General features: G+C 51.3%; 1 protein-coding gene across 1 annotated transcript; it reads left to right on the forward strand.

Annotated features, from left to right (window-relative positions):
- Nucleotides 1-901: 901 nt before the first annotated feature.
- arhgap27l (Rho GTPase activating protein 27, like) lies at nt 902-24261 on the forward strand (the record flags this gene model as incomplete). The annotated part of the gene is made up of 18 exons (XM_084448513.1): nt 902-1903; nt 11841-12395; nt 13130-13363; nt 13971-14051; nt 14463-14588; nt 15206-15289; nt 15736-15798; nt 16864-16931; nt 17315-17402; nt 17918-18019; nt 18793-18891; nt 19721-19814; nt 20261-20383; nt 20954-21052; nt 21390-21467; nt 22092-22226; nt 22896-23001; nt 23210-24261. The coding sequence occupies 18 exons, from the start codon at nt 902-904 to the stop codon at nt 23385-23387; spliced, it is 3315 nt and encodes a 1104-aa protein (XP_084304639.1). The 3' UTR covers nt 23388-24261.
- Nucleotides 24262-24502: the final 241 nt, after the last annotated feature.

Raw genomic sequence — 24502 nt, forward strand, 5'->3', positions numbered from 1 at the left:
TCTATCCATAGCTTTAAGACGTCATTGTTAACACACCTTAATTCTACTTGTTCTTGCTTTTGATTACATTTTATTTTTATTCTTTTTTTATTTTTATTATTAATTTTATTGAAGACATAGATGATTTAAAATGGATGTTGGGGGGGGGGGGGGGCAGTGATGAGAGCCTGTATGTGTACTTGTGTCTGTTCATGTCGATTGTCTTGTGTTGTCATGTATTGTTTCTCTGTGTTGTGTTTTGTTTTCTTTAAATGTTCATACTGTGTGTTTGTGCTCGAGGACCCACTCGAAAACGAGTTGGTGCAGCTCAAGGGGCTTATCCTCATTTCAATAAAAAGGGTTTGAATGAATAACTAGGGCCAACTCAGCAAACGCGCACTGTACAACGACAAATTAATCTGGATTCGTGATAGAAACCCTGTGTGTGTTTTGAGATGGGCGTGATTCTCCCTGTGTGTGTGTGTGTTTTGAGATGGGCGTGATTCTCCCTGTGTGTGTGTGTGTGTGTGTTTTGAGATGGGCGTGATTCTCCCTGTGTGTGTGTGTGTGTGTGTGTTTTGAGATGGGCGTGATGCTCCCTGTTTGTGTGTGTGTTTTGAGATGGGCGTGATTCTACCTGTGTGTGTGTGTGTGTGTTTTGAGATGGGCGTGATGCTCCCTGTTTGTGTGTGTGTTTTGAGATGGCCGTGATTCTACCTGTGTGTGTGTGTTTTGGGTGTAGTTGTAGTTTTTGTAGATACGTGCATTTAACATCGTTTTCTTTTTCTTCCCAGGAGGGCTGCTGTTGAACCTTGAACACCCCCATCTGCTCCCCGCCACCCCCCCCCCCCCTACCTGTACGTGAAGACCCCCCCTCCCCGAGGGGTGGGCGTGGCCTGTGGGCGGTCGTGCGTCCGTGGCGATGACCTCCCTGGCGTGCAGCATGGGTCTGGTTCTGGTGGAGTTCGAGTACCAGTACACGGGCCGCGACGGCTCCCTGGTGGCCATCAAGCCCAACGAGCGCTACCTCCTCCTGGCCAAGACCAATGACCACTGGTGGCAGGTCCGCAAGGACGAGCGGGCCAAGCCCTTCTACATCCCCGCCAAGTACGTTAAAGAGCTGCCCGCCGAGTTCCCCTCGCCGCTGGACTTCGCCAACCCGCCGGCGCCGGAGCCCGTCCTGATGCCCATGGCGGTTGTGGTTCCGGTGCCGGCGCCAGCGGCGCCCGTCCCGAGGCCCGAGCGAGCGGCGGTCGAGGAGCCGAGGGCGGCGGGGGACGAGGTAACGATCAGGCTTCGTTCCTCCGCTGGTGCCGCCGACTACAGGAAGACGGAGAACCGCATGTCCACGTTCGGCGTCCCGCTGGAGTTCCACGACCACGCCCCCCCGCTGCCGTTCAAGCGCGGCGACTCCCTCCTCTCCCTCGTCGTTCCTGTTCCCGCCCCCGCGGAGGCCGCCGCCGTGTCAGACGGCGCCCTGACCAGGAAGAGGCCCAGCCTGAAGTCCTCCTCCTCCTCGCTCCTCGATCCCGCCAAGAGCCTGTCGTCCCTGGACGACCCTCAGCAGGGCCTCGCCCCGAAGCCCCGCGTCCCCAGCTTCAGCCCGGCAGACCCGGTCCACAAGCCCATACCCGTGGACACGCCCGTCGTCCCGGAACCCGACCTCGGAACCCGGCGGTCCCCGGAAGAACCCGAGTCGCCCTTACAACTGGAGGAGGACGAGGAGGAGGAGGAGGAGGTGGAGGAAGAGTTGGAGCTGGAGATGGAGTCGGGCGCTGAGCCCGACGTGGACTCTGAGAATATTTACGAGTCCATATTGGACCTTAACCTGGATCTGTCCACCATTGGGCAGACGGGGCCCTCGGGGGCCCCTGAGGGCCCCGCGGAACCTGCGCCTGCTGCTGCGCCCGCTCCACAAACACAGGTAAACAGCGCCCCTCCCTGCCACAGTAAAGCAACCCTCGTTAAGCTTTTTATTACGTGTTTTGAACTACTGACCCTGGGGGTCGTCTTCTCCGCTGTGCTCAACTAACCAAGTAAACATTAACAATCTCAGAGTAAATTTCCTGTGCGGCTTAGAGCACATTTCCTGTGGGTCATACATTTAAAAAAAAAAACGAACCGTGGGAGGACGCAGGTGAAGAAGACGACCGCATATTCTATGTTAATGAAACACAAGACTCAGGAGGTACAGGCTTGTGTTCCTCAGGAAACATCTGGTTATTCTAAGATGCTCTACATGTTGTGTTTGGCCGTGTGCTAAACAGGAGCTGTTTTTATGAATGCCTGGTTCGCGGGAGCTCGCAATTTCATATCGTCTCATCTACCCCGACCGTCAAGACGGTAGGACGAGCCTCTAGACGTAACCTGACCTCCTTGTGTGGGAGTGTCTCTGCTTTATAATACGGAGGAGGCGTTGGTGGACGAGGCAGGGTGTGGAAAGGGTTTTCAATAGAGCCATAGGCCTATAAACAGATAAATACTCACTCACTCACTCACTCACTCACTCACTCACTCATTCAAATTATGAACTATGACACTGCAGATAGTTGGAATAGCATACCGACTGGGTCAATTTGCAGGGGTCAGAGTGCAAGGCTACTTGGCTGATGTTTTGTAGCTCTGTTACCGAAGTGGCCACCAGGAGGCGCTGTCTACATCCCTATGTTGTCTCAAGAGAGATCAAACATAGGAGAGATGGACTGAACAGACGTGCAGCTCACAACTGCTGATGGGTGCTTCCATGTTTGAAGTTCACTTTCAACCTCGGGGAGTTTTATTCTGCTTTTGAGTCTTTTGAAGTTGTGGGCAGATGAGGAGCAGGTTTCGGGGAGACGCCTCTGGTTCAGTGACGCCTCTGTTGTCGGGACGGGGGGACGGGGGGGGAAATGACGAGGGGAAGTGTGGCAGAAAAGAAAAAAGAGAGGCGGGAAAACCAACAATAACCCTGCCGACCAGCGTGATCTGTGACATCACAATGCCCGGGCCTCGTCCTACAAACCTCTCCGGGGGGGGGGGGGGGGCGAGCTTCCTCCCGTTAGCATTAGTCAGGGGGAGGGAGGGGGAAGGGGGGGGGGGGGTTCAGCTGAGCGGGGTCTGGGAGGCCTTCATCAGCGGGTTTGGGGTGGCAGAGATAGCGACACGGGGGGGGGGGGGGGGGGTCGGTGGGAACAATGGTGGCCGGGGGAAGTTCGGGTCGGTCACCGGGTGACGTCAGCGGAGGATGCGAGCGCTGTTTTGGGCCGCCGCCGACAGGAAGCAGCGTGTTGGCCTGCAGAGGAAGAGGGAAGCAGACGGGGCTGAGTCTGGAGAGGCTCGTCCAGGGACCCAGTCTGGGGGGGGAGGGGTCTGATAGACTCTACTGTACATAGAGGATTTATGGAATGTAACGCATGCACTCAAGGGTCTGACAAGCAGTGCACATACAGTAACTATATGGAAAAGAAAAGAAAAGTTTGTCATAGAGAGAGTGGAGAGGTGTGTGCAGTGCAATAGAGGTGTGCAAAAAAATGGATACAGCAATACACCACCTTTTTTTCTGTGATACTGTATTGATTTTCCGCAGTACGGTATCGATAAAGTAAAAAAGTTTCAAAAAAAAGTTTTTAAACATAAAATACACAAAACATCTGCACATATACACCAAAAATAATAGACAACAACATTACACTCAGGCACTCACCCGACCCCCCTCCCCATCGAACCCCCCCCCCCCCCCCCCCCCCCAAGGTCACAGCACTGTACCCCAAAAAAGTACAAAACGTTTTTTGTATCGCAACATGTATCGAGTATTGTATAGAGTATCGCGATGTATTGTGATACGTATGGTATCGTGACCCTGGTATCGTGATACTGTAGGCATCGTAGAGAGATGTGTTTCTTTTGAAGGTTAGCGTCTTGTGAACTCCCCAGGTGAGTGTAACAAGTTTGGTCTCTCTAATGACAACTGGAGGCAAAACAAGTCATGACAAGGTGGTTTGCTATGTGGGCTAGTGTTCCTCGTCTACACACACTCGAGATAGAGGCCTCTGAGTCAGCCTAGTACCTAATCCCCTGCGGTATGCTCATAACATGAATTTCACCGTGAAGCAGCCGCTAACATGGGTTGCGGTTGTTTGTATCAACTCTGTAATGACGGCAGTCTGAATTCGTCAAGCCGTGTTGTCACTGGAAACAAGAGAACGTAAACAAGATATTATCAACCGCTCACCGTCCACCAGTGCTTCACTTGCACGGGATTTAAACATTCCCCTCAGAAACGCGGGTGTGAGCCTGTCCCAGGGGTAGGGGAGGGGGGGAGGGGGCAGGCTAGGGGGGCAGATTAGGCTGACTGATACAGGAGCCGTGCAGGGACACCAGCGCGTTACCCAGAGGGCCGAGCTGCAGGGCGTCAGATCCCGCGCAGGTGCGAAGACAGCGGCTGGGGTCTGGAGACGGTCTTGAGACCCCTGGTTTGAACCCCTCAGGGTCGATCACATCACAGCTGTGTTCGGGTCACTGAGCGTGTGAGCATGTGATCGAGAGATACTGGGTAAGTTCAAAAGATCGTTGTGGTTTACTGTAGTAGTCGTGTCAAATACACGTCAAGTTAATACTTAGTAGAATTAGAATGAATTAGAATGATGTCTTGGATATGGTTTTATTTTATTGGATGTTTTATATTGAGCTAATGTTGTCAGCTCAGCTTCGACTGTAGTTTAGGATCCTGTAGTAGTCTACCTGTGTGAACCTTTGCTTATGGGCGTTTCCCACCCCCCTAACTCATGTTGCAGGGTATAACCTTACCCTTTTAGCTGACCTGTCAACTCTAGACAGGTTGTATTTGAATGTTTATAAGCCCTTAAAACATGTTCAGCCAAGCCAACAAGTCATCACAGGTCAGGGCTAAGGAAGTGGTTACACTCGTAGTGTCTTGGTAAAAAGGTATGATAAGAACAGTATAATAAAACAGATAAAAATCTCCTTTATTGATTTGTGAAGCAGAGTTAGTTTTTAATGCGTGGGATTTCAGAAGCGTCTGAGTATTAAAGTGATCGAAGCAGCGGTGTCTTTAAGTAAGAGGCAGCGTCTGGGGAGAGCCCTGGGACAAGGCTACTGTCTCTACAACAACACCGGGTAGGATTTCACCCGCATTGTGTGGCTGTCCACCCCTCTGCCTTTGACACGATATCAACACTGTGTGACTCTGGTGGCTTCGCCTTTTCGGCTCCGTGGCCTCATGTCGAGTGACTTGATAGTCGCAGGATAAGTGGGGACTAAGTCTAAGCGAGTCTAAGTTCACTTCTGATGAACACAGAGACTTCGACGGTATTTTATTCTGACGTGGGAATAAAATAACACCCCGGAGGCCTTGTTGTGGTGGAGATATGTCAAGTTTTAACAGCACATTCTGGACAGGGCGTGACGTGAACGTATTCGAGCAGAGCTTCCTGTGTGTCACATATTCAGATGTTTGCCTGTAACTCTGAAATCACAGGTCAAAGCCAAAACGCTAAAGAAAAGTTTAGATTGTTACTAAAGTAATCGCCGTGTATTTACAGATTGATATCATGGAGCTGTGGGTATATATAGATTATAATGATATATTTTTACCTTTATTTTACTGGGCACGTTAGTTAAGAGTGTATTATTAACAATAACGGGCTGATGATGTGAACCCAAGGAGGAGTAGGTGCTACTTTGTTCAAGTTTGTCAGTCAGTCAGTCAGTCAGTCAGTCAGTCAACCAGTCAGTCAGTCAGTCAGTCAACCAGTCAGTCAGTCAGTCAGTCAGTCAGTCAGCCAGTCAGTCAGTCAACCAGCCAGTCAGTCAGTCCTCAACCATGGCTGTCAGGCAGGCAGGAGAACAGGCCCAGAGTCCTCCCCCATGGCCGCGCCACCAGGCTCTCTGTTTACTAAACAAAGGAGGAGCCCTTTCCTGTAGGAGCGCAAACCTTGCCCCAGCGCTTTTATCCCAAACGACTCGAGCACAACACACACCCTCTCACACACATTTCCATACGTCAATAGCCTGAGAGGGAGAGTGAGAGAGAGAAAGAGAAAGAGAGAGAGGGAGGGAGGGAGCAAGAGTGGAAGAGTGAGAAAGAGTGAGAGAGAGAGCAAAAGAGGAAGGGAGAGAGAGGGAGAGAGAGAGAGCAAAAGGTGGGAGAGAGAGCAAAGGTGGGAGGGAGAGAGAGAGAGAGAAATTGTGCTAGCATCTTGTGAGAGGCACGTGGACTTTAAAGAGCTAACAGAGACACTTAGCAACCGCTCCCTCAAGACGTGTTTGCTAGCACCACCTGTACCTGGGCGAGAAGCAAGGCAGGTGAGACGACCGTACGATAGCCCTCAGCCACAGACAGAAACAGCTGAGGTGGATACTACTGCATTATGGAATAGTTTGACAACTGAATTCCAGGTAAAACACCATTTTGTTTTCAAGATACTTTTGTTTTCAAGACAGTTTTTCTGTGTTGTTCAGAGGGTTAGGGTGGTTCAATGTGTGCACGCAGTTCTGTGGTTATGTCAGTATTTGTGATGATTGCACTTTTAGAGGTCTAAATGTTTACATTTAGTATTACTGGGCTGTACTAGACTAAACCTCCATAAATGTCCAGCAGTTACGACTGGGAGGAACTTGGGCTAACTTATTGTGTGTAAACTAGGTCTACTACCGTATTTGTAGTCATAGTTGAAGTAACAGACTAGTACTAGTCTAGTAGTACTTGTTGTATTAGTAGTAGTAGGCCTAGTAGTGGTAGTAGTAGTGATCCCTGTGAAAAGAAGACATTGTGTCTGAATGTCCATTAGCTTAGCCAGGGCATTGGATTTATTGGTTTCCTGTCTGGAGAGATATCGCTGTCGTACCCAAGGATCTCTGCTCTCTGAATAGATCCCCCGCCTGCCCATCCCAACAGCAGGGTCAACGCGGGGTCCAGAACCGTCTGGCCAGGCCTGCTGTTATCTAGCGTTGTTGTCTATTCCTGGACAGATTGATCTGAACGTGTTGTAAATGGACAGAGAGGATGTTTGTCCCGTGCTGGTGTCCCTGACTACAGGTGGACAGGTGTGGGGTGAAGAGTTTGGAGACTGGGATACTCCCTAGATGTTCCACCCAATCGCCCAGCTCCGTACAGAACCATCGCTTTCACAGGATTCGGAGGACAAACAAGCAATATCCTCAACATGTGAGTTCGACCACGGCAGGTCCCTGAACAGGGACGTCACAGTTCCTGATTAGCGGTTCCTGGAACATACAGTAGACGTACCTCGTGACTTGTTGGCCAAGTGTCAATCAACAGGTCAGGCCGTAGTATTCCGCCGTAATCTATCCCCATGACCCTGTCCCGATCAGCCTATCAGAGATCACCGCTGTAATCTATCCTCAATACCCATTCCTATTAGCCTATCAGAGATCACCTCTGCTTCCTGGTTCCTGCTCAGTGTCAACAGACTTACTGCATCCATGCTGTACACGTGGTTAAGTACATTGCTGGATGGGGTGTGGCATTCTGGGATATTACTCTCCTACAGGGAAAGGGTCCAACAAGTAGCGTCATGGAGTCGGAATGTCATGGAGAACGGAACGCCATATCGGAGTTTCTTATTAGTGAACATATGAATCATTGACCGTGAGTCACCTGCTCTTGACCACGGCGCGGTCCGACAGGAATAGCAGCGAGGAAGTTTTATCACGCGACCTTTATTCTCCTCACCTCTGTGAAAACACGCCGGAGAGAAACAGCCCAACAGCTAAATATAACAGACTTGACCGGCGTGAGTTTACTCAACGTTTGTAGTTCTGGGCGAGTCGGCCCTTCTTGAAATCCCCTCTGTTGGGTTTGAGAAGGCTGCTTGCTACCTTCCCAAACAGCATGGCTCCCGAGATGATTACTGAAGTAGTCTGAGGATCACATTACAGTCATTTAGCAGACGCTTTCATCCACGGCAACTTACAATAATTGCATTTAGCATAGGTAGTCAGTGTACTACTACTCACCAGAACTCACAAGTGCCTCTCCTTTCTAAACAAGTGACTAAGAGCATAATCTAGTGTTGAAGCCAAAGTGCATGAGTAGCAAAGTATTCCCACTAGGGATCATCACACACTCCTCTGGACAGTTTCCTCACTGTTAACCCTTTTCCACCAAAGGAACTCTGGTTCGTGAACCGGTTCGTTTCACAAGAACCTTGGAACCTTGGTTCTGTCGGGCCCGCGTTTCGACCAGTTTTGAGCCGAACTGTTGTACGTCAGCCCACGCCCATGATGTCGTCACGGTTCGCACTGAAAAACCTACTATTTTGTGGTGCCGGTTTGGAACCAGCTTTCAGGTTCCCGAACTCATTTCTTTTTGGTCGAAATGCTCGGAACCATTCAAAATTACCGGCTCCCTCTTGGTGGAAAAGGCCTGTCACTGATAACGGGAGAGAACAAGGACTGTTTCTAGATGTTCTGAAAGTCTCTCCTCAGAAGTCTCTCTCCTCAGAAGTCTCTCCTCAGAAGTCTCTCTCCTCAGAAGTCTCTCTCCTCAGAAGTGTCTCTCCTCAGAAGTCTCCCCTTTGAATCCCCCTCAGCGCAAAGAAGAACCTCAAAGGTGATGATGACAAACCTACGAGTTGAAGAGGATGCTGTTTTCAATCCTACTTTTCACATCAACTAACCTCTAAGGATCGCATATTATTATCGGCTTGCTTATCCTGGTGGAGTCACAAACAGAACTGTGTCATGATGGTCAAATTGATGATGTGTAGCTGTATGGTATGAATCTAATATCACGTTGAGCGTGTTCCGGTTAACTCTGTGCTCAGGTCTAGCGAGCTGACAGAAGGACAGCAGGGCTAGGCCGGAGAGCAGGGTGTGTCTCTGAGGCTCTATTTGAATAACAAAGCAACCATAGGTTGGTTAGGAGCGTCTGTGACAGGGCCATTCTTATGAGTGCCCTTGGTGACGTGCTGAGTGTGTTGCTTCATACACACCCTGTCTATGACCTATGACCCTTCCTTCACACACACCTCCACCTCACATCCTGTCCTTGACTTCCTGCTCATACTGGATGGAAACGGCGGCCGTTTGAACGGTTGGACGCGTTACGGGGGTTACCGTGCGTATGTTGTGTGCTGTGGTATGTGAAGGATGATGAAAGCCTGACTAGGTCTGGCGTTCACAGCGTTGGCATGGAGCTGGGGAAATTTTCTTTATTATTCATAAAACGTTCTTTATGAATAATACACATGCTATGATATGTGTATGTTTGAGATACAGTTGAACTGCATACACATGCGTGGTGTGTGTGTGTGTGTGTGTGTGTGTGTGTGTGTGTGTGTGTGTGTGTGTGTGTGTGTGTGTGTGTGTGTGGTGTGTGTAAGGAATGAAGAGAGCCTAACTGGGATGTTTGTTTATGTCCCAGACTTCATTATCCTGCTCTGACAGGAAATTATAGTTGGACGGACCCTCTCCACCCAATTAAGGGTCCAGTGTGTGTGTGTGTGTGTGTGTGTGTGTGTGTGTGTGTGTGTGTGTGTCTGTGTCTGGTTCTGTGTCTGTATGTGTGTGTGTATGTGTCTGTAGGGATCTTTATAGATCCTGGTCCAATGTCATACAAACCTGTGCAAATCTTATCTTCATCAAGTCAATCTTCCCAGAATAGAAGTCGTATATACATTTGTTGTTCTTTGATATTGCTGACATAATTTCCTGTAAATGATCAGGTCAGAAAATACCCATCTTCCGAACAGAGGAACTGAAGCAGGTCTGAACATCGATGTTGATTCCTTACTGACACACTTCTGCTTTTCACTCTGAACAGACGTGATTGAAACACCCAGCATATCTGACCATAACCTAGCGCTTACAAGAACACTTGTCTTTTACAGTTAAAATGAATGACTTGGTCCTTATGGTTTTCCGTAGCTTTAGGCACAGGCTTGTGACTCTCACCCATCTCTTCCAGGTATGTACACTACAGTCTTAGTAGTCTATATCAGGTATGTACACTACAGTCTTAGTAGTCTATACCAGGTATGTACACTACAGTCTTAATAGTCTATATCAGGTATGTATACTATAGTCTTAATAGTCTATACCAGGTATATACACTACAGTCTTAATAGTCTATACCAGGTATGTACACTACAGTCTAGATACCAGGTAGTAGTAGTAGTAGTAGTAGTAGTAGTAGTCATCAGCTTCCTTTCCTTGGAGACTTTCCTTCCTGACCACTGCTTCTGACCGGACTTGTCCAGAAACCCCGGGTGTTAAAATACCTGTTTACTGCAGCTGAGCCAAACGTTCATAATGACCACTCTCTCGTCCGAAACCTGCTGACCTGGCAGCTTCCATCACCTCTGGGTTTGGCCTCGGCTCAGCGTGCTACAACCGTCTGGCTGTGGTCCACGACAGAGAGAGACGAAGACATTTCAAACGCTGACGACCTTAGCTATTGAACTAGATTAGAATGCTGACCTTGGTTATTGAACTGAGACTGTGCGCCGTGCCTTGGCGCTGGCGTTGTGTGTGTGGAGCTGGCCCGTTAGCGGGGAGCTCTGTCCAGCGCTCTGTCTCACGCTGGGATGTTTTTCTGCTTCTCACTTCCTGTCCCCAGAGATGCTCTTTAAACTTCGGAAAAGACATTATCGAGACGTCGCTCGCCAGCTGCAGATAGTTCTGCAAAGTAGCCATTTCCAGCGCGACCGCCAAAACGATAAGCGGGCGGCGTTTCGACATCCAGTAGGGTCCTCTGGTGTTTCTCTGCTCGTCCTCAAAGGCCCTAGGAGACCAGGGGACAGTAAATATGGCTGTACTCAGAGGCCCCTAGGAGGCCAGGGGACAGTAAAGATGGCTGTCCTCAGAGGCCCTAGGAGGCCAGGGGACAGTAAAGATGGCTGTCCTCAGAGGCCCTAGGAGGCCAGGGGACAGTAAAGATGGCTGCCCTCAGAGGCCCCTAGGAGGCCAGGGGACAGTAAAGATGGCCGTCCTCAGAGGCCCCTAGGAGGCCAGGGGACAGTAAAGATGGCCGTGCTGTGGGCTTGGGAATGCATCAGGGTGCTTGGGAGAGTGATATCTGATCCTCAGTAAAGTCTTTGTTACACAAGGGTCAGAGAGAGAGATGGAGAGAGAGGTGGAGAGAGAGAAAAGGGGGAATAGAAGGAAGAGAAGAAAGAGGACTCTTTACCTCCTCACTGTTCTTTGTTCTCAGGGAGATTCCCATGAAGGCTGACAGAGACCAGGTACCAGCTGCTGCTCTCGTTATGAAATATCCACTGTCCAATATGGCGGACGCGTAGGACGGCCTTGAGACTGAAGCTGTGTTCAAAACACTCACTCACTCACTCACTCACTCACTCACTCACTCACTCACTCACTCACTCACTCACTCACTCACTCACTCACTCACTCACTCACTATTCCCTAAGTATGTAGTGTAGTGAATGTGAAATTGAAGGGTACATCCTGTTCACTAGAAATTGCTATGAATTGTGGGTATTTTCTAGTGGACTATATAGTGAATCAAATTAATCGTTGACAATTCGGACACTAGAGGAAAATGGTGAACACACTATGTAGTCCCTGTTTCTGTAATAGGGAACGGTTTCTATCACAGCTTGAATGAATGAGTTGGCTGTTTTATTGAGGTTAATTACATCATTACAACGTTTAGGCCCAGTAAATTCCAGTCGCTTTAGAAGACCCAGCCAGTGGGGAAAAGGGTTTGACAAACGTAGGGTCCGGGAGTGAGACACACCTCCTCCTCCTCCTCCTCCTCCTCCTCCTCCTCCTCCTCCTCCTCCTCCTCCTTCTCCTCCTCCTCCTTCTCCTCCTCCTGCTCCTCCTCCTCCTCCTCCCGGTGTTCCCAGTGACTGACCGCTGACCTCTGACCCCCTCAGGTGGAGAACGCCAGTCCTGACACCGCCGTCTACGCCAACGTGTCGGAGCTGAGGAAAAACGCTCTGCAGTCGTCCCCTCCCGCTGCGTCCTCCACCTCCCCCGTCCCCGGCGCCGCCCCCTCCTCCTCCTCCTGCTCCTCCTCCGTCTCCTCCCCGGGAGCGCTAAGCCCCGCCACTTCCCTGGACCTGCCGGACGGATGGCGGGCGCACACTGACAAGGACAGCGGCAAGGAGTTCTACCACCACCGCGCCACGGGGCGGACCACCTGGGCCGACCCGCGAAGCTCCGCCTCCCCCCTCTCCTCCCCCTCCTCCTCCGCGGACATGGACCCGCCCCCTGTCCTCCTCTCCCCCGCCCCCGCCCCCGCCGCCGCCCCCCCCCTCCTCAGCCCTGGCTGGGAGCAGCTGCTGGATGAGGCCTCGGGGAGACACTTCTACCACAACCCGGCGTCCGGGGCCACGTCATGGTCGGCGCCGCTGACCGGCTCCGCCCCCTTCTCGCCCGGGGGCGCCGAGGCGCCGACGGAGGGGAGGAGAGCAGAGGGCGGTGGACCGGTGAGCTAGCACGCCGACGTGGGCCCGATGTTTTCATCTCACACCCAGATGAAGTTAGCCTCCATGCTAATCCAGTTAGCTCACGTTCTGATTCTGTGTGTACTAGCCTTGACAGACTAACTCCTTCAGCCTTGACAGACTAACTCCTTCAGCCCTGACAGACTAACTCCTTCAGCCCTGACAGACTAACTCCTTCAGCCCTGACAGACTAACTCCTTCAGCCAATCGGCATAGCAGTCAGGAGAACGGTGAAAATGTCTTTTACTCCGAGAAACTTTGTGCATTCTCTTGTCCTTGTTTAATTGTTATTACTGAGTCTATTTGTGCAATACTGCACTTAAGTCTGTGTTCATTTATAATATTATTATTTATATATGATTTATAAATTATTATAATAATAATATATTATATTATTATAATAATATTATTTATTTATATTCCCAACTGACATTAATGTTACCGCTCGTTACTTTGGGAGATTGTTTTGCCACGAACCACGAACCAATCAAGGGCTAACGTTCTACTGGGGGGCAAAACAGCAGTCAGAACACAGTCCCTGATTGGCCCGGTCGAAACCTAATCGGAGAAAAATCGTACTAGATAGGAGGAAGTCCAGACTGATCTGCGGAGAGGAACTGAATGTGAGCCGGCTGGATCAGGACGGTCTCCCCAGGCTGAGGAGAAGCGCGTCTCTCTGCGGGTCAGTTTTTCTGACCGTCTCCTCCCCTCCCCAGCCCCCGCTGCCGCAGGAGGACTACCCCACGGAGGAGGAGGAGCCGGGGGAGGCGGCCACGCCAGCCACGCCCTCCTCGGGGGTCCTCAGAGACATGCCCCCCCTGGCGCTGACCCAGCCCAAGCGGGCGGTCATCCCGCGGGCCAGTCTGGACATGAGCGCCCCGGCGGGCTGGGCCTGCAGCCTGGACCCCGAGGGCAAGACGGTGTTCACCAGCGAGCGCACCCAGGAGCAGGTAGGAGGGGGGGGCACCCAGGAGCAAGTAGGGGGGCGGGGCATCCAGGAGCAGGTAGGGGGGCGGGGCATCCAGGAGCAGGTAGGGGGGGCGGGGCACCCAGGAGCAGGTTGGGGGGGGCGGGGCATCCAGGAGCAGGGAGGGGGGGCGGGGCATCCAGGAGCAGGGAGGGGGGGCGGGGCACCCAGGAGCAGGTAGGGGGGGCGGGGCAACCAGGAGCAGGTAGGGGGGCGGGGCATCCAGGAGCAGGTAGGGGGGCGGGGCATCCAGGAGCAGGTAGGGGGGGCGGGGCACCCAGGAGCAGGGAGGGGGGGCGGGGTATCCAGGAGCAGGTAGGGGGGGCGGGGCACCCAGGAGCAGGTAGAGGGGGTGGGGGAACCGGACACCCGTAACTCTAGCGCTCAGCACGGCGCCGCGGAAATCTTAGACATGTAAATAGATTGAAAAGGTTATGTGTGACCGGTTTGCTGCCGGGGCATCCCATTACAACAGCTGTCCCCCTGACCGCACTGTGTGTGTGTGTGTGTGTGTGTGTGTGTGTGTGTGTGTGTGTGTGTGTGTGTGTGTGTGTGTGTGTGTGTGTGTGTGTGTGTGTGTGTCCTACCAGTGGATCCGGTCGGAGGATGAGAGGAGGAAGACCTACTACTACCTGAAGGACCGGTCCAGGTCACAGTGGAACCTGCCTGAGGTACTGAGGCTGTGGGGGATGAATGAATGAATTCAGTGATCAATGGATGAATGGATGAAAAAATGAGTGCATGAGTGAGTGAGTGAGTTAGTGAGTGAGTGAGTGAGTACAGTAGGTGACTGACTGACTGACTGACTGACTGACTGACTGACTCAGTCAGTCAGTCAGTCAATTCATTCATTCATTCATTCATTGATCAGTGGATGAACGGATGAAAAGAATAGTTAATGAGTGAGTGAGTGAGTGAGTGAGTGAGTGAGTGAGTGAGTGAATGAATGAATGAGTTCCCCAGCATTTGACTTGGTTTCAGATCAGTTAACAAACACCATGTAACCTACACCCTGTCAGACTTCACCCACACCTTAGCAACCGTTAACGCCCCTGAACGCCCCCCCCCCCCCCCCCCCCCAGCTCCCAGCAGCCACCTGCCAGCCCCCCCGGGTGGGCAACGGAGTGGACCAGGAGGGCCCGCCGGTCCTGAAGAACTGGAGACACACCATGGGCCCCGCCCAGTTTGGACCCAACCACGAGGACAGTGTGAGTGACCGGTAGGGGGGTTACTGAGGCCAGAGCCGCTCGTGAGGCGAAAAATACCACAATTTAATTTGAATTTCTAGTTGCTGAATACCACAGGTTTCTGTGTTCAAACCTCCCCACTCTTCAGACTGGTCTCTCCCAGATACCTGCTGCTCCCCACTCTTCAGACTGGTCTCTCCTAGATACCTGCTGCTCACAGCCTCCCTCGTGCTCTCATGACGTGATATACCTTCCATACAGGAAGTGGAAACACCTGCCTCAGTGTTCCTCCCCAGAGGGGACAGGCTGTATCAGCCTGGGAGGAACCACTGAGGGGGGTGAGGGGTCAAGCGGATGTGATCACTCTAGCAGAACTAGGAGAATAGGAGAGACCCGGTCATGGTCTGCTAGGACAGAGTAGTCTGGACTGAACTCAACCTTTAGGAGAGGTCCTGCATGTAGAAACTAGGTTTTTTCCTTTGGCTCCATTCAAAATTAGGCTTTATCAGAGGTAAAAAAAACAAACATAAATTGACTCCTTAATATCTTAAATCGAGCTCTGCTATAATCAGGTTGGTTTGTTTGTTTGTTTATTTGTTTAGTTGACTTTTGTCTTACCTGTATTTGTGTGTTTTCAGAGGTTCTTCCCGACGCACAGGAGGAACATGTCAGAACAGGGTGACGCCCCCGGCGCCAGCCACTCCCCCGAGACGCCTCATCGCGTACGTCCCCGACGCTGCCCCAGCAACGCACTGCATCACCATGACAACACACCGCTCCGCCCTGACAACACTGCATCACCCAAACAACACTGCATCACCATGACAACACTGCACCACTCTGACAACACCGCACCATCTTAGCAACACTGCACCATCTTGACAACACTGCTTCGCCCTGACAACACTGCATCACCATGACAACACTGCACCACCCTGAAAACACTGCACCACCCTGACAACACTGCATCACCTTGACAACACCGCACCACCCCTGACAACACTGCACCACCCCTGACAACACTGCACCACCCCTGACAACACTGCATCACCATGACAACATTATCATCATCTTTATCAGATGATACGGAGGCCTGTGTGGGTCATCTGTGTACCACAGCCTTCACGTCTAACATGCACGTCAGAAACACCATGTTTTCCCTCTGAAGGCCGATACTGTCAAACTGCAGAGGAGACTGTCCAATATGAGCACAGAGTCTCACCAGCTCCACGTACGTTGGCGGTGGTGGGCGGGGTCTGGAGGCGGGGTGCGGGGGGGGGGCCAGGACCGGTAGCTACTCCGGAGGCCTGTTAGACGCATTGTGTGGTAGCAATGCGCCAGAGCAGCTGTGAGTCCTGGTGGTGTGTGTGTGTGTGTGTGTGTGTGTGTGTGTGTGTGTGTGTGTGTGTGTGTGTGTGTGTGTGTGTGTGTGGGTGAGTGTGTGGGTGTGCTGATTGAACTAACATACCGTGAGAAAGGTGGAGGAACTAACGGACGAGTGGCTGTATCAGGCCACGCTGTAGAAGCTCAATCATGGTGGTTTGTCAATGTTGGGATTTTGGGTGAACTATTTACACAACTGAGGTGTTTTTTCTCCTAACAATTTTCTGTGGCCCAGTCAGTCAGTCAGTGGGGAACCTACTGCCCCCTGGTGGACAGGGCCGGTACATCAGGACTTCCTGGTTGTACCCCGTAGGTGCACACATTAGAGCAGACTTTGGTTGGTTGTATTATCTTGCAATCAAACTGTTGAGACTCTCGGGTTTAGGTGAGATAGGTTCAAAGATTATTGCCCACAAAACCAGTGTGGTGTGGCTCTACCCAGAGATTAGAACTCTGCAAGAGAGCACACACACACACCAATTCACATGCCCATACATGCAAACAAACACACACACACACACACACACACACACACACACACACACACACACCCCAATTCACATTCCAGGCATGCAAACACAAACACACACATGCACACGCACACACACACACACACACACACACACAGGCATATTTCAAGGCTTACCTGGTGGTTCAGGGTCTAGCTAGGATTTCGTCCATCTGTTCCCTGCCGGCCCCTAGCGTAGCGCAGACAGAGCGAAGGATACCTTTCAAGACGCGCCAATAGAATCCCACTGACTCACACTCCAGTTATTTCCTTTTGTGTTCTATAAAAACAGTTATATTTCCTTTCATGTGTGTCTGGGATGTGTGGGACCCTGTTAGTCACCGTGATTAAAACATATTCCATCTCTCCTACTCAACTGACGCGTGTGTGTTGATGGTGTCACAGGGCCATCTGCTGGAGAAGGCCGGCATCCTGAACAAAACTAAAGTAGCCGATCATGGGAAAAGACTCAGGTAAGCAGGACAGAAGAACGCCCACTCCGCTCTGTGGATGGCTAACAGGGTCATTCAAGGATAGATAACAGTGTCATTTGTCCAGCAAACTTGACCCGGGGTGCGATATAGCATCATAGCTTCCCTGGACTTTTACTGTGCTACAGTAGCTACAATCTTCCAATCTAGTAACACATGTTTGTTATCATATTTTTTTCCCATCATTACAGCGAGTGAGTGAGGAATTGTGGGAAGTGTGGTTCTTAAAACGCAGTGCCGATTTGATCACGATCAGAGGGGGCCGGCAAAGTGCCGAGATATCTCATGTAGCTTTAACAAATGTGTTGATTGGGCGGAGCGGCAGTCTGAACCCGAGCTCTTCTCCTCTCCCTGGTGTCCGACAGGAAGAGCTGGGGTCAGTCCTGGACCGTGCTTCACGGGGGCATCCTCACCTTCCACAGGGACCCCAAGTCCGCCCCCACCAGCAACTCCGTAAGACCCCTGTCCTCTCAGCCACACCACCACACCGGCCTGCGGACGCACGGCCATCTTGAGAGAGACTCAATCCCATTGTGCTTAAAATCAAGAACATATATATAATCACCATATATATAACCATACGTTTAGCTCTGCCTGTCATCCTACCGCTGAGGGACTCTGGTGTTACCTGCCTGCGTCGTCCTCATCCTCACCCTGACCCTCATCCTCCTCATCCTCACCCTGACCCTCATCCTCCTCATCCTCCCTGACCCTCATCCTCCTCATCCTCACCCTGACCCTCACCCTCCTCATCCTCCCCCTGACCCTCATCCTCCTCATCCTCACCCTGACCCTCATCCTCCTCATCCTCACCCTGACCCTCACCCTCCTCATCCTCCCCCTGACCCTCATCCTCCTCATCCTCACCCTGAACCTCATCCTCCTCATCCTCCCTGACCCTCATCCTCCTCATCCTCCCCCTGACCCTCATCCTCCCTGACCCTCATCCTCCTCATCCTCCCCTGCAGAACAAGACCAGTCAGATCGTGCCGGAGCACACGGTGGAGCTGCGCGGGGCCACGCTGTTCTGGGCCTCCAGGGACAAGTCCAGCAAGAAGAACGTTCTGGAGGTACGAGGGGCCCGGGGGGCCGGGCGGGGGGCGGGGAGCCAGGGGGGCTGGGGCAGAGGGCAGGGAGCCAGGGGCCCGGGGCGAGGAGCCAGGGGGGCTGGGGCAGAGGGTGGGGGGCTGGGGCAGAGGGGGGGAGGGGGGCTGGGGCAGGGGGCGGGGAGCCAGGGGGGCCGGGGCAGAGGGCGGGGGGCAGGGGGCTGGCAGCCAGGGACAAAGGAAAGTTTTGTACCAGTACAATCCTGCAGGGCGGCGATAAGCTGATTCATTGGCTGATTCAGTCCAATCCAACTTTATTTATACAGCACATGTCTTACACAGAGGAACTCAATGCACTTTACAGAGAAAAGGTGGGGGGGGGGGTGGGGTGGGGGGGAGGTACTGACACCAAGTTTCCAGAAGGAAGCAAAAACAGTTGATTTTGAAGAGTATCCTTCTGTCAAAATACTTCACTTCAACTACTGCACATAACAGTTGTAATATATGTTGTGATAAGCTAGGTTGCTTAAACTCCCTTCATTTAAGAATTGTATTGATATAGTATTTCATTTCACAGACACAACTGCATGTTATAGTTTGTGTGTGTGTGCGTGCATGCGTGTGTGTGTTCATGTGTGCGTACGTGTGTGTGTGTGCGTGCGTGCGTGCGTGCGTGTGTGTGTGCTTGCGTGCGTGTGTATGTGTGTGTGTGTGTGTGTGCGTGTGTATGTGTGTGCGTGCGTGCATGCGTGTGCGTGTGTGTATGTGTGTGTGTGTGTGTGTCCCTCTCTCTGTAGCTGAAGACGCGTCACTCCTGTGAGTACCTGGTCCAGTACGACACAGAGAGCATCATCTGTGACTGGTTCAAGGTCATCCTGGACACCATCAGACAGCTGGTGAGGACCTGGTCACTGGATCTGCTCTACCACAGAAACATATCAGTCAACTTCTAATAGTACAGAATGCTGCCGCAGGTGTCCTCACTCAGACCAGGAGGGCTCACACCACACCGGTCTCACATCACTACACTAGTTACCCGTCAGTTTTAGAATAGATTGTCAGATTATTTTATTAGTTTATAAAGCACTTCATAGTCATGCACCTGAATACATGTTAGGCATGCTTTTAGGATACAGTATACACCAAGTTCTGTAGGCCCCTGAGGTCCTCTGGCTCTGAGCTTTTAACGGTTCCTGGAGCCAGGACTAAGAGACGTGGGGAGGCAGGCTTCAGTTTTTACGCCCCCAGCCTCTGGAATACCCTGCCAGAATACCTAAGGATGGCTGAAACTGTGGAAACGTTTAAGCGAGATCTTAAGACATACCTTTTTAATCTCACTTTTATCATGTAGTTTTACTCAATTTTTATATTCCTTTATTCTTTATTTTTTTTTTTTTTTAACTTTTCCTTATTTTCTATTTCTTTTTTACCATATATGTTCTGTCCTGTTTTATTTTCTTATTTCATTTATCTTAATACCATCTACTAATAAACTGTTTTTATTTATTCTGTAAAGCAGTGTGTCCTACATTTGTTTGTATGAACATGTGTTATATAAATAAAATTGACTTTGACTCTTCCTCCTCCTCCTCCTCCTCCTCTTCTCCTCCTCCTCCTTCCTCCTGCTCCTCCTCCTCCTTCTCCTCTTCCTCATCCTCCTTCTCCTCCTCCTCCTCTTTCTCCTCCTCCTCCTCATCCTCCTCCTCCTCTCCTCCTTCTCTCCAGGATCAGGACCACCTGTCAGAAGAGGAAGAGGAGGAGCCCACAGAGAAGTCTCCCCTCCCCCCTGACAAAGACGACAAGGACAGGAAGAGGAGCTGTAAGTCTCAAAACAACAACAACAACAACAAGCCACAATATGATGATTCCTCTTTGTTCCTCTCAAATAAACATGCTGGGTTCATATGCTGCATATTTCTGCATATTTCTATATTAAATAACTGTACAGCAGAAGAGCCATGAAACTAGCCATGAAGACCTCACCACCCTCCACCTCCTCCTCACCTCTGTCTCCTCTTCTTCTCCTCCTCTTCTCCTCTCCACCTCCTCTCCACCACCTCCTCCTCTGCTCTGTCTCCTCTTCTCCTCTCCACCTCTTCTCCTCCTCATCTCCTCCTCTCCTCCTCCTCCTCTCCACCTCCTCTACATTCACCTCCTCCTCTCCTCTGTCTCCTCTTCTCCTCCTCCTCTTCTCCTCTCCACCTCTTCTCCTCCTCTCCTCCTCCTCTCCATCTCCTCCTCCTCCTCCTCCTCTCTTCCCTCTAGCCACTAAGAGCACGTCGGGCAGTGTGGTAGACTCGGAGCAGGGCCGCGTCCGCACCAAACTACGCAAGTTCCTCCAGAGACGACCCACGCTGCAGTCTGTGAAGGAGAAGGGCTACATACGAGGTACAGTAGACCCAGGGGTCATGACCCCAAGGTCTCATACGAGGTACAGTAGACCCAGGGGTCATGACCCCAAGGTCTCATACGAGGTACAGTAGACCCAGGGTCATGACCCCAAGGTCTCATACGAGGTACAGTAGACCCAGGGTCATGACCCCAAGGTCTCATACGAGGTACAGTAGACCCAGGGGTCATGACCCCAAGGTCTCATACGAGGTACAGTAGACCCAGGGGTCATGACCCCAAGGTCTCAAACGAGGTACAGTAGACCCAGGGGTCATGACCCCAAGGTCTCATACGAGGTACAGTAGACCCAGGGGTCATGACCCCAAGGTCTCATACGAGGTACAGTAGACCCAGGGGTCATGACCCCAAGGTCTCATACGAGGTACAGTAGACCCAGGGGTCATGACCCCAAGGTCTCATAGGAGGTACAGTAGACCCAGGGTCATGACCCCAAGGTCTCATAGGAGGTACAGTAGACCCAGGGTTTCTATAATACACCCAGAACGTTGCAGTGTTAAGCTTGAGACCGGTGTTCAGTAATTCACGCCACTTCCTGTCCCCTCGCAGACAACGTGTTTGGGTGCCACCTGGACACCCTGTGCCACCGGGAGAGCACAACGGTGCCCAAGTTTGTGGAGAAGTGCATCAGAGCGGTGGAGAGAAGAGGTACACACACCCACACACACTCACACACATGCACACGCACACACACACTCACACACACACACACACACACACATGCACAGACGCACGCATACACACTCACACGCACAGACACGCACACACACACATACACACACACACACACACACACACATGCATGCAGGGTCAACGATCAGCATCTGTGACACATATACACACACTCTCACACACACAGTGATCACTGATCAACATCTGTTAGAATCAGCCAGTGGTTGTTTCAGTAGTCGGGTTCTTGGACGAGGTGGCCGATAGAACTGTGTCCAGCTGATGAGATGATGATCTACGGTGTGTGACCCCCCAGGACTGGACGTTGATGGGATCTACAGGGTGAGCGGGAACCTGGCGGTCATCCAGAAACTCAGACATAAAGCAGACCACGGTACGGTCATCACACCGCCTCCCCCCCCACTAGAACGATATCCACACCCTCGTCACATCTGGCAGAGTAATCAACCCCTCTCCCTTTCCTCTCTCTCTCTCTCTCTCTGTCTGTCTTTCTCTCTCTCTCCCTCTCTCTCTCTCCCTCTCTCTCTCTCCCTCTCTCTCTCTCTCTCCCTCTCTGTCTCTCTCTCTCTCTCTCTCTCCCTCTCTCTCTCTGTCTTTCTCTCTCTCCCTCTCTCTGTCTTTCTCTCTCTCTCTCTCTCTCTCTCTCTCTCTCTCAACTTACCTCCCCCTCATCTCTCACATTCCTACCATCATGCCCCCTCTCTCCCTCTCTCTCTCCGTCTTTCTCAACTTACCTGCACCCCCCCTCTCCCTCCCTCCACCACCCCTCTCTCCCTCCCACCTCCCTCCACCCCCCTCCTCTCCCTCATCCCTCCCTCCACCCCCCCTCTCCCTCCTCCCTCCCTATACCTCCCCTCTCTCCCTCCCACCTCCCTCCACCCCCCCTCCTCTCCCTCCTCCCTCCCTCCACCCCCACTCCTCTCCCTCCTCTCTCCCTCCACTTCCCCCTCCTCTCCCTCCACCTCCCCCTCTCTCCCTCCTCCCTCCCTCCTCTCAGAGGAGAACCTGGATCTGGAGGACGGTCAGTGGGAGGAGATCCATGTGATCACGGGGGCTCTGAAGCTGTTCCTCAGGGAGCTGCCTGAGCCGCTCTTCCCCTACAGCTTCTTCGACAAGTTCATCGCCGCCATCAGTGAGTCTGGATTCAATTCAGTTCAATTCTGATTCAGTTCTGACAGGGCTGGTGGATGATTCAGTTCTGACAGGGCTGATGGATGATTCAGTTCTGTATGTAGGCCTTTTTAAATCCTCAGTCAGTGAAGCCCTTTCCCTACGCGGAACACGGAATCATGGGAAAACTTCAGTGTCATTGGACGTGTTTACCCTTTGAGGTTTTTCTGCTAGCTAGGCTAGGCTAGGCTTTTATTGATATTTACAGTATAGGTATGTTTTTAATGCTCATATTTTGTGTTACATGACCCATTGATTCTTGATTTGATCCTGTACCTCTTCTGTTCTGTTCTATCTTTCTGCTGTAATGCCCAAATTTACCCTCCTGGGGATCATTCAAGTTATATCTGATCTTATTTTATCCGATTTCCGCGATTCCGTCTTCTTTAGGGAAACGGCTACACTGACAGTGGTTTAAAAAAAGCCTCCACACAGAATTTAATCATTTATTCAAAATAATATCAACTGAAACAAGTGGCACTGCCCCTTTAACCCTTATTGTTAACCCTCACATTAAAGCACAGATAGCTCTAGGAATATACCACTTCAAAACCTTTAGAGAGAAGAGCGCTGTCATTTGAAATCCTGTGATATAAACTGCCGTGCGCTCTGCTCCTTCTTCCTGTGGTAGAAATCCCTGACTACAACCAGAAAGTGTCGTACATGCGCGATCTGGTGAGGTCCCTTCCTCTGCCCAACCACGACACCATGGAGCATCTCTTCAAACACCTGCGGAAGTGAGTGCTTCCTGTCTGTCGCTGGCCGCGCTACACCGCGATCCAGACTGACCGGTTCAGTGTGTTATTACAAGGCTGCCGATGATCTTAGAGGTCATTAATAGATCGTTCCTCTGTTTTGGACTCTTCCCCTCCCTCCTACTTGCTCCTCTTCTGTCCTCTCCTCCCTCCTCCTCCTCCTCTTCTCCTCCCTCCTCCTCTCCTCCAGGGTGATTGAGTATGGCGAGGCGAACAGGATGTCGGTCCAGAGCGTGGCCATCGTGTTCGGACCCACGTTACTGGGGCCCCAGACGGAGTCGGCCAACATCACCATCTACATGGTCTTCCAGAACCAGATCGTAGAACTCATCCTCAATGAGTTCGAGAAGGTCTTCGCCCCCAGCTGAGCTACCCCCCAAGAGGCCATGACACTGTCCTAAAACTCGCCCCTTGTCTCTAAAAACCCTGAATCCCAAAGAACTGGAAAAGTATATAGACGCTTGTCAACATCCCTTCAGAAACACGGATAGTTTCATCTGGAAGTAACACTGCTGCTGTTAGGTACATGGGTTGCCAGGTTTAACGTAAGGAGTTTTTTTTTCAGAAATCATAAAACAGGACCTAGACTGTGGTAACTCCGTGCCTTCAACTGTCAACTCTCACGTTTCAACCCCACGACCTCCAACAATCATCTGGCTTTGATACTTTGACCTCTGAGAACGAGAGAGGAGGGGAAAAGGCAGAGATGTTTACCTGGAAACACGGATGACCAAGACAACAGATCAATCATACCTTCTTCTTCTTCTACTTCTTCTTCTTAGAAGAAGAAGAATCATACCTGAAAGCCCAATAAGGATATAGCTAGCCCCGGATATGTGGTATGTGTAGTTTGAACCAAAAAAATAAACATATTAGGTGTATGTTTGGGGTGTGTTGTACAAACGTGTATGGAATGACATGCTTGGAGCCACGCCTTCAGAGTGAATGACTTCCTGGTCACACGTTATATGTGCATTTCTTCGTGAAGCGGAATTGAAGCTGCAATAATTGATTTTACTAACATTGTCAAAACAAATTAAAACCACCCGATATCAGATTGTTTCACTGAGCCATAGCGTCCAACTTCAATGCCTCGTCCCTACCTGTCGCCATGTCTGTTGCTGCTCCAGCATTTCTGCCTGTGTTGTCGATAGCCGGCCTGTGCCTTTGCTCCGCCCCCCGTGCCTTTGCTCCGCCCCCCGTGCCTTTGCTCCGCCCTCCCATGTCTTTGCTCCGCCCCCCGTGCCTTTAACGTATATATTATACGTTTTAGCCTTTCGTATGTAAACACATCGCTTACTGCCATTTAGCGGGGAAAATAAAAGCAATGATTGCAGCTTTAAAGCTGGTGTTATCTCCTGAATGTAACTATCATCAATATACCACTGATGCTGTACAACGTATTATGGTTCAGTATCTGACCAGCCAATGAGATTTATTGTACTGGAGAGCCAATGAAACGCCTTAATCTTTGCTGTTTATT

The sequence above is a fragment of the Borostomias antarcticus genome, assembly GCF_949987555.1.
Source record: "Borostomias antarcticus genome assembly, chromosome: 14".
Lineage (NCBI taxonomy): Eukaryota > Metazoa > Chordata > Actinopteri > Stomiiformes > Stomiidae > Borostomias > Borostomias antarcticus.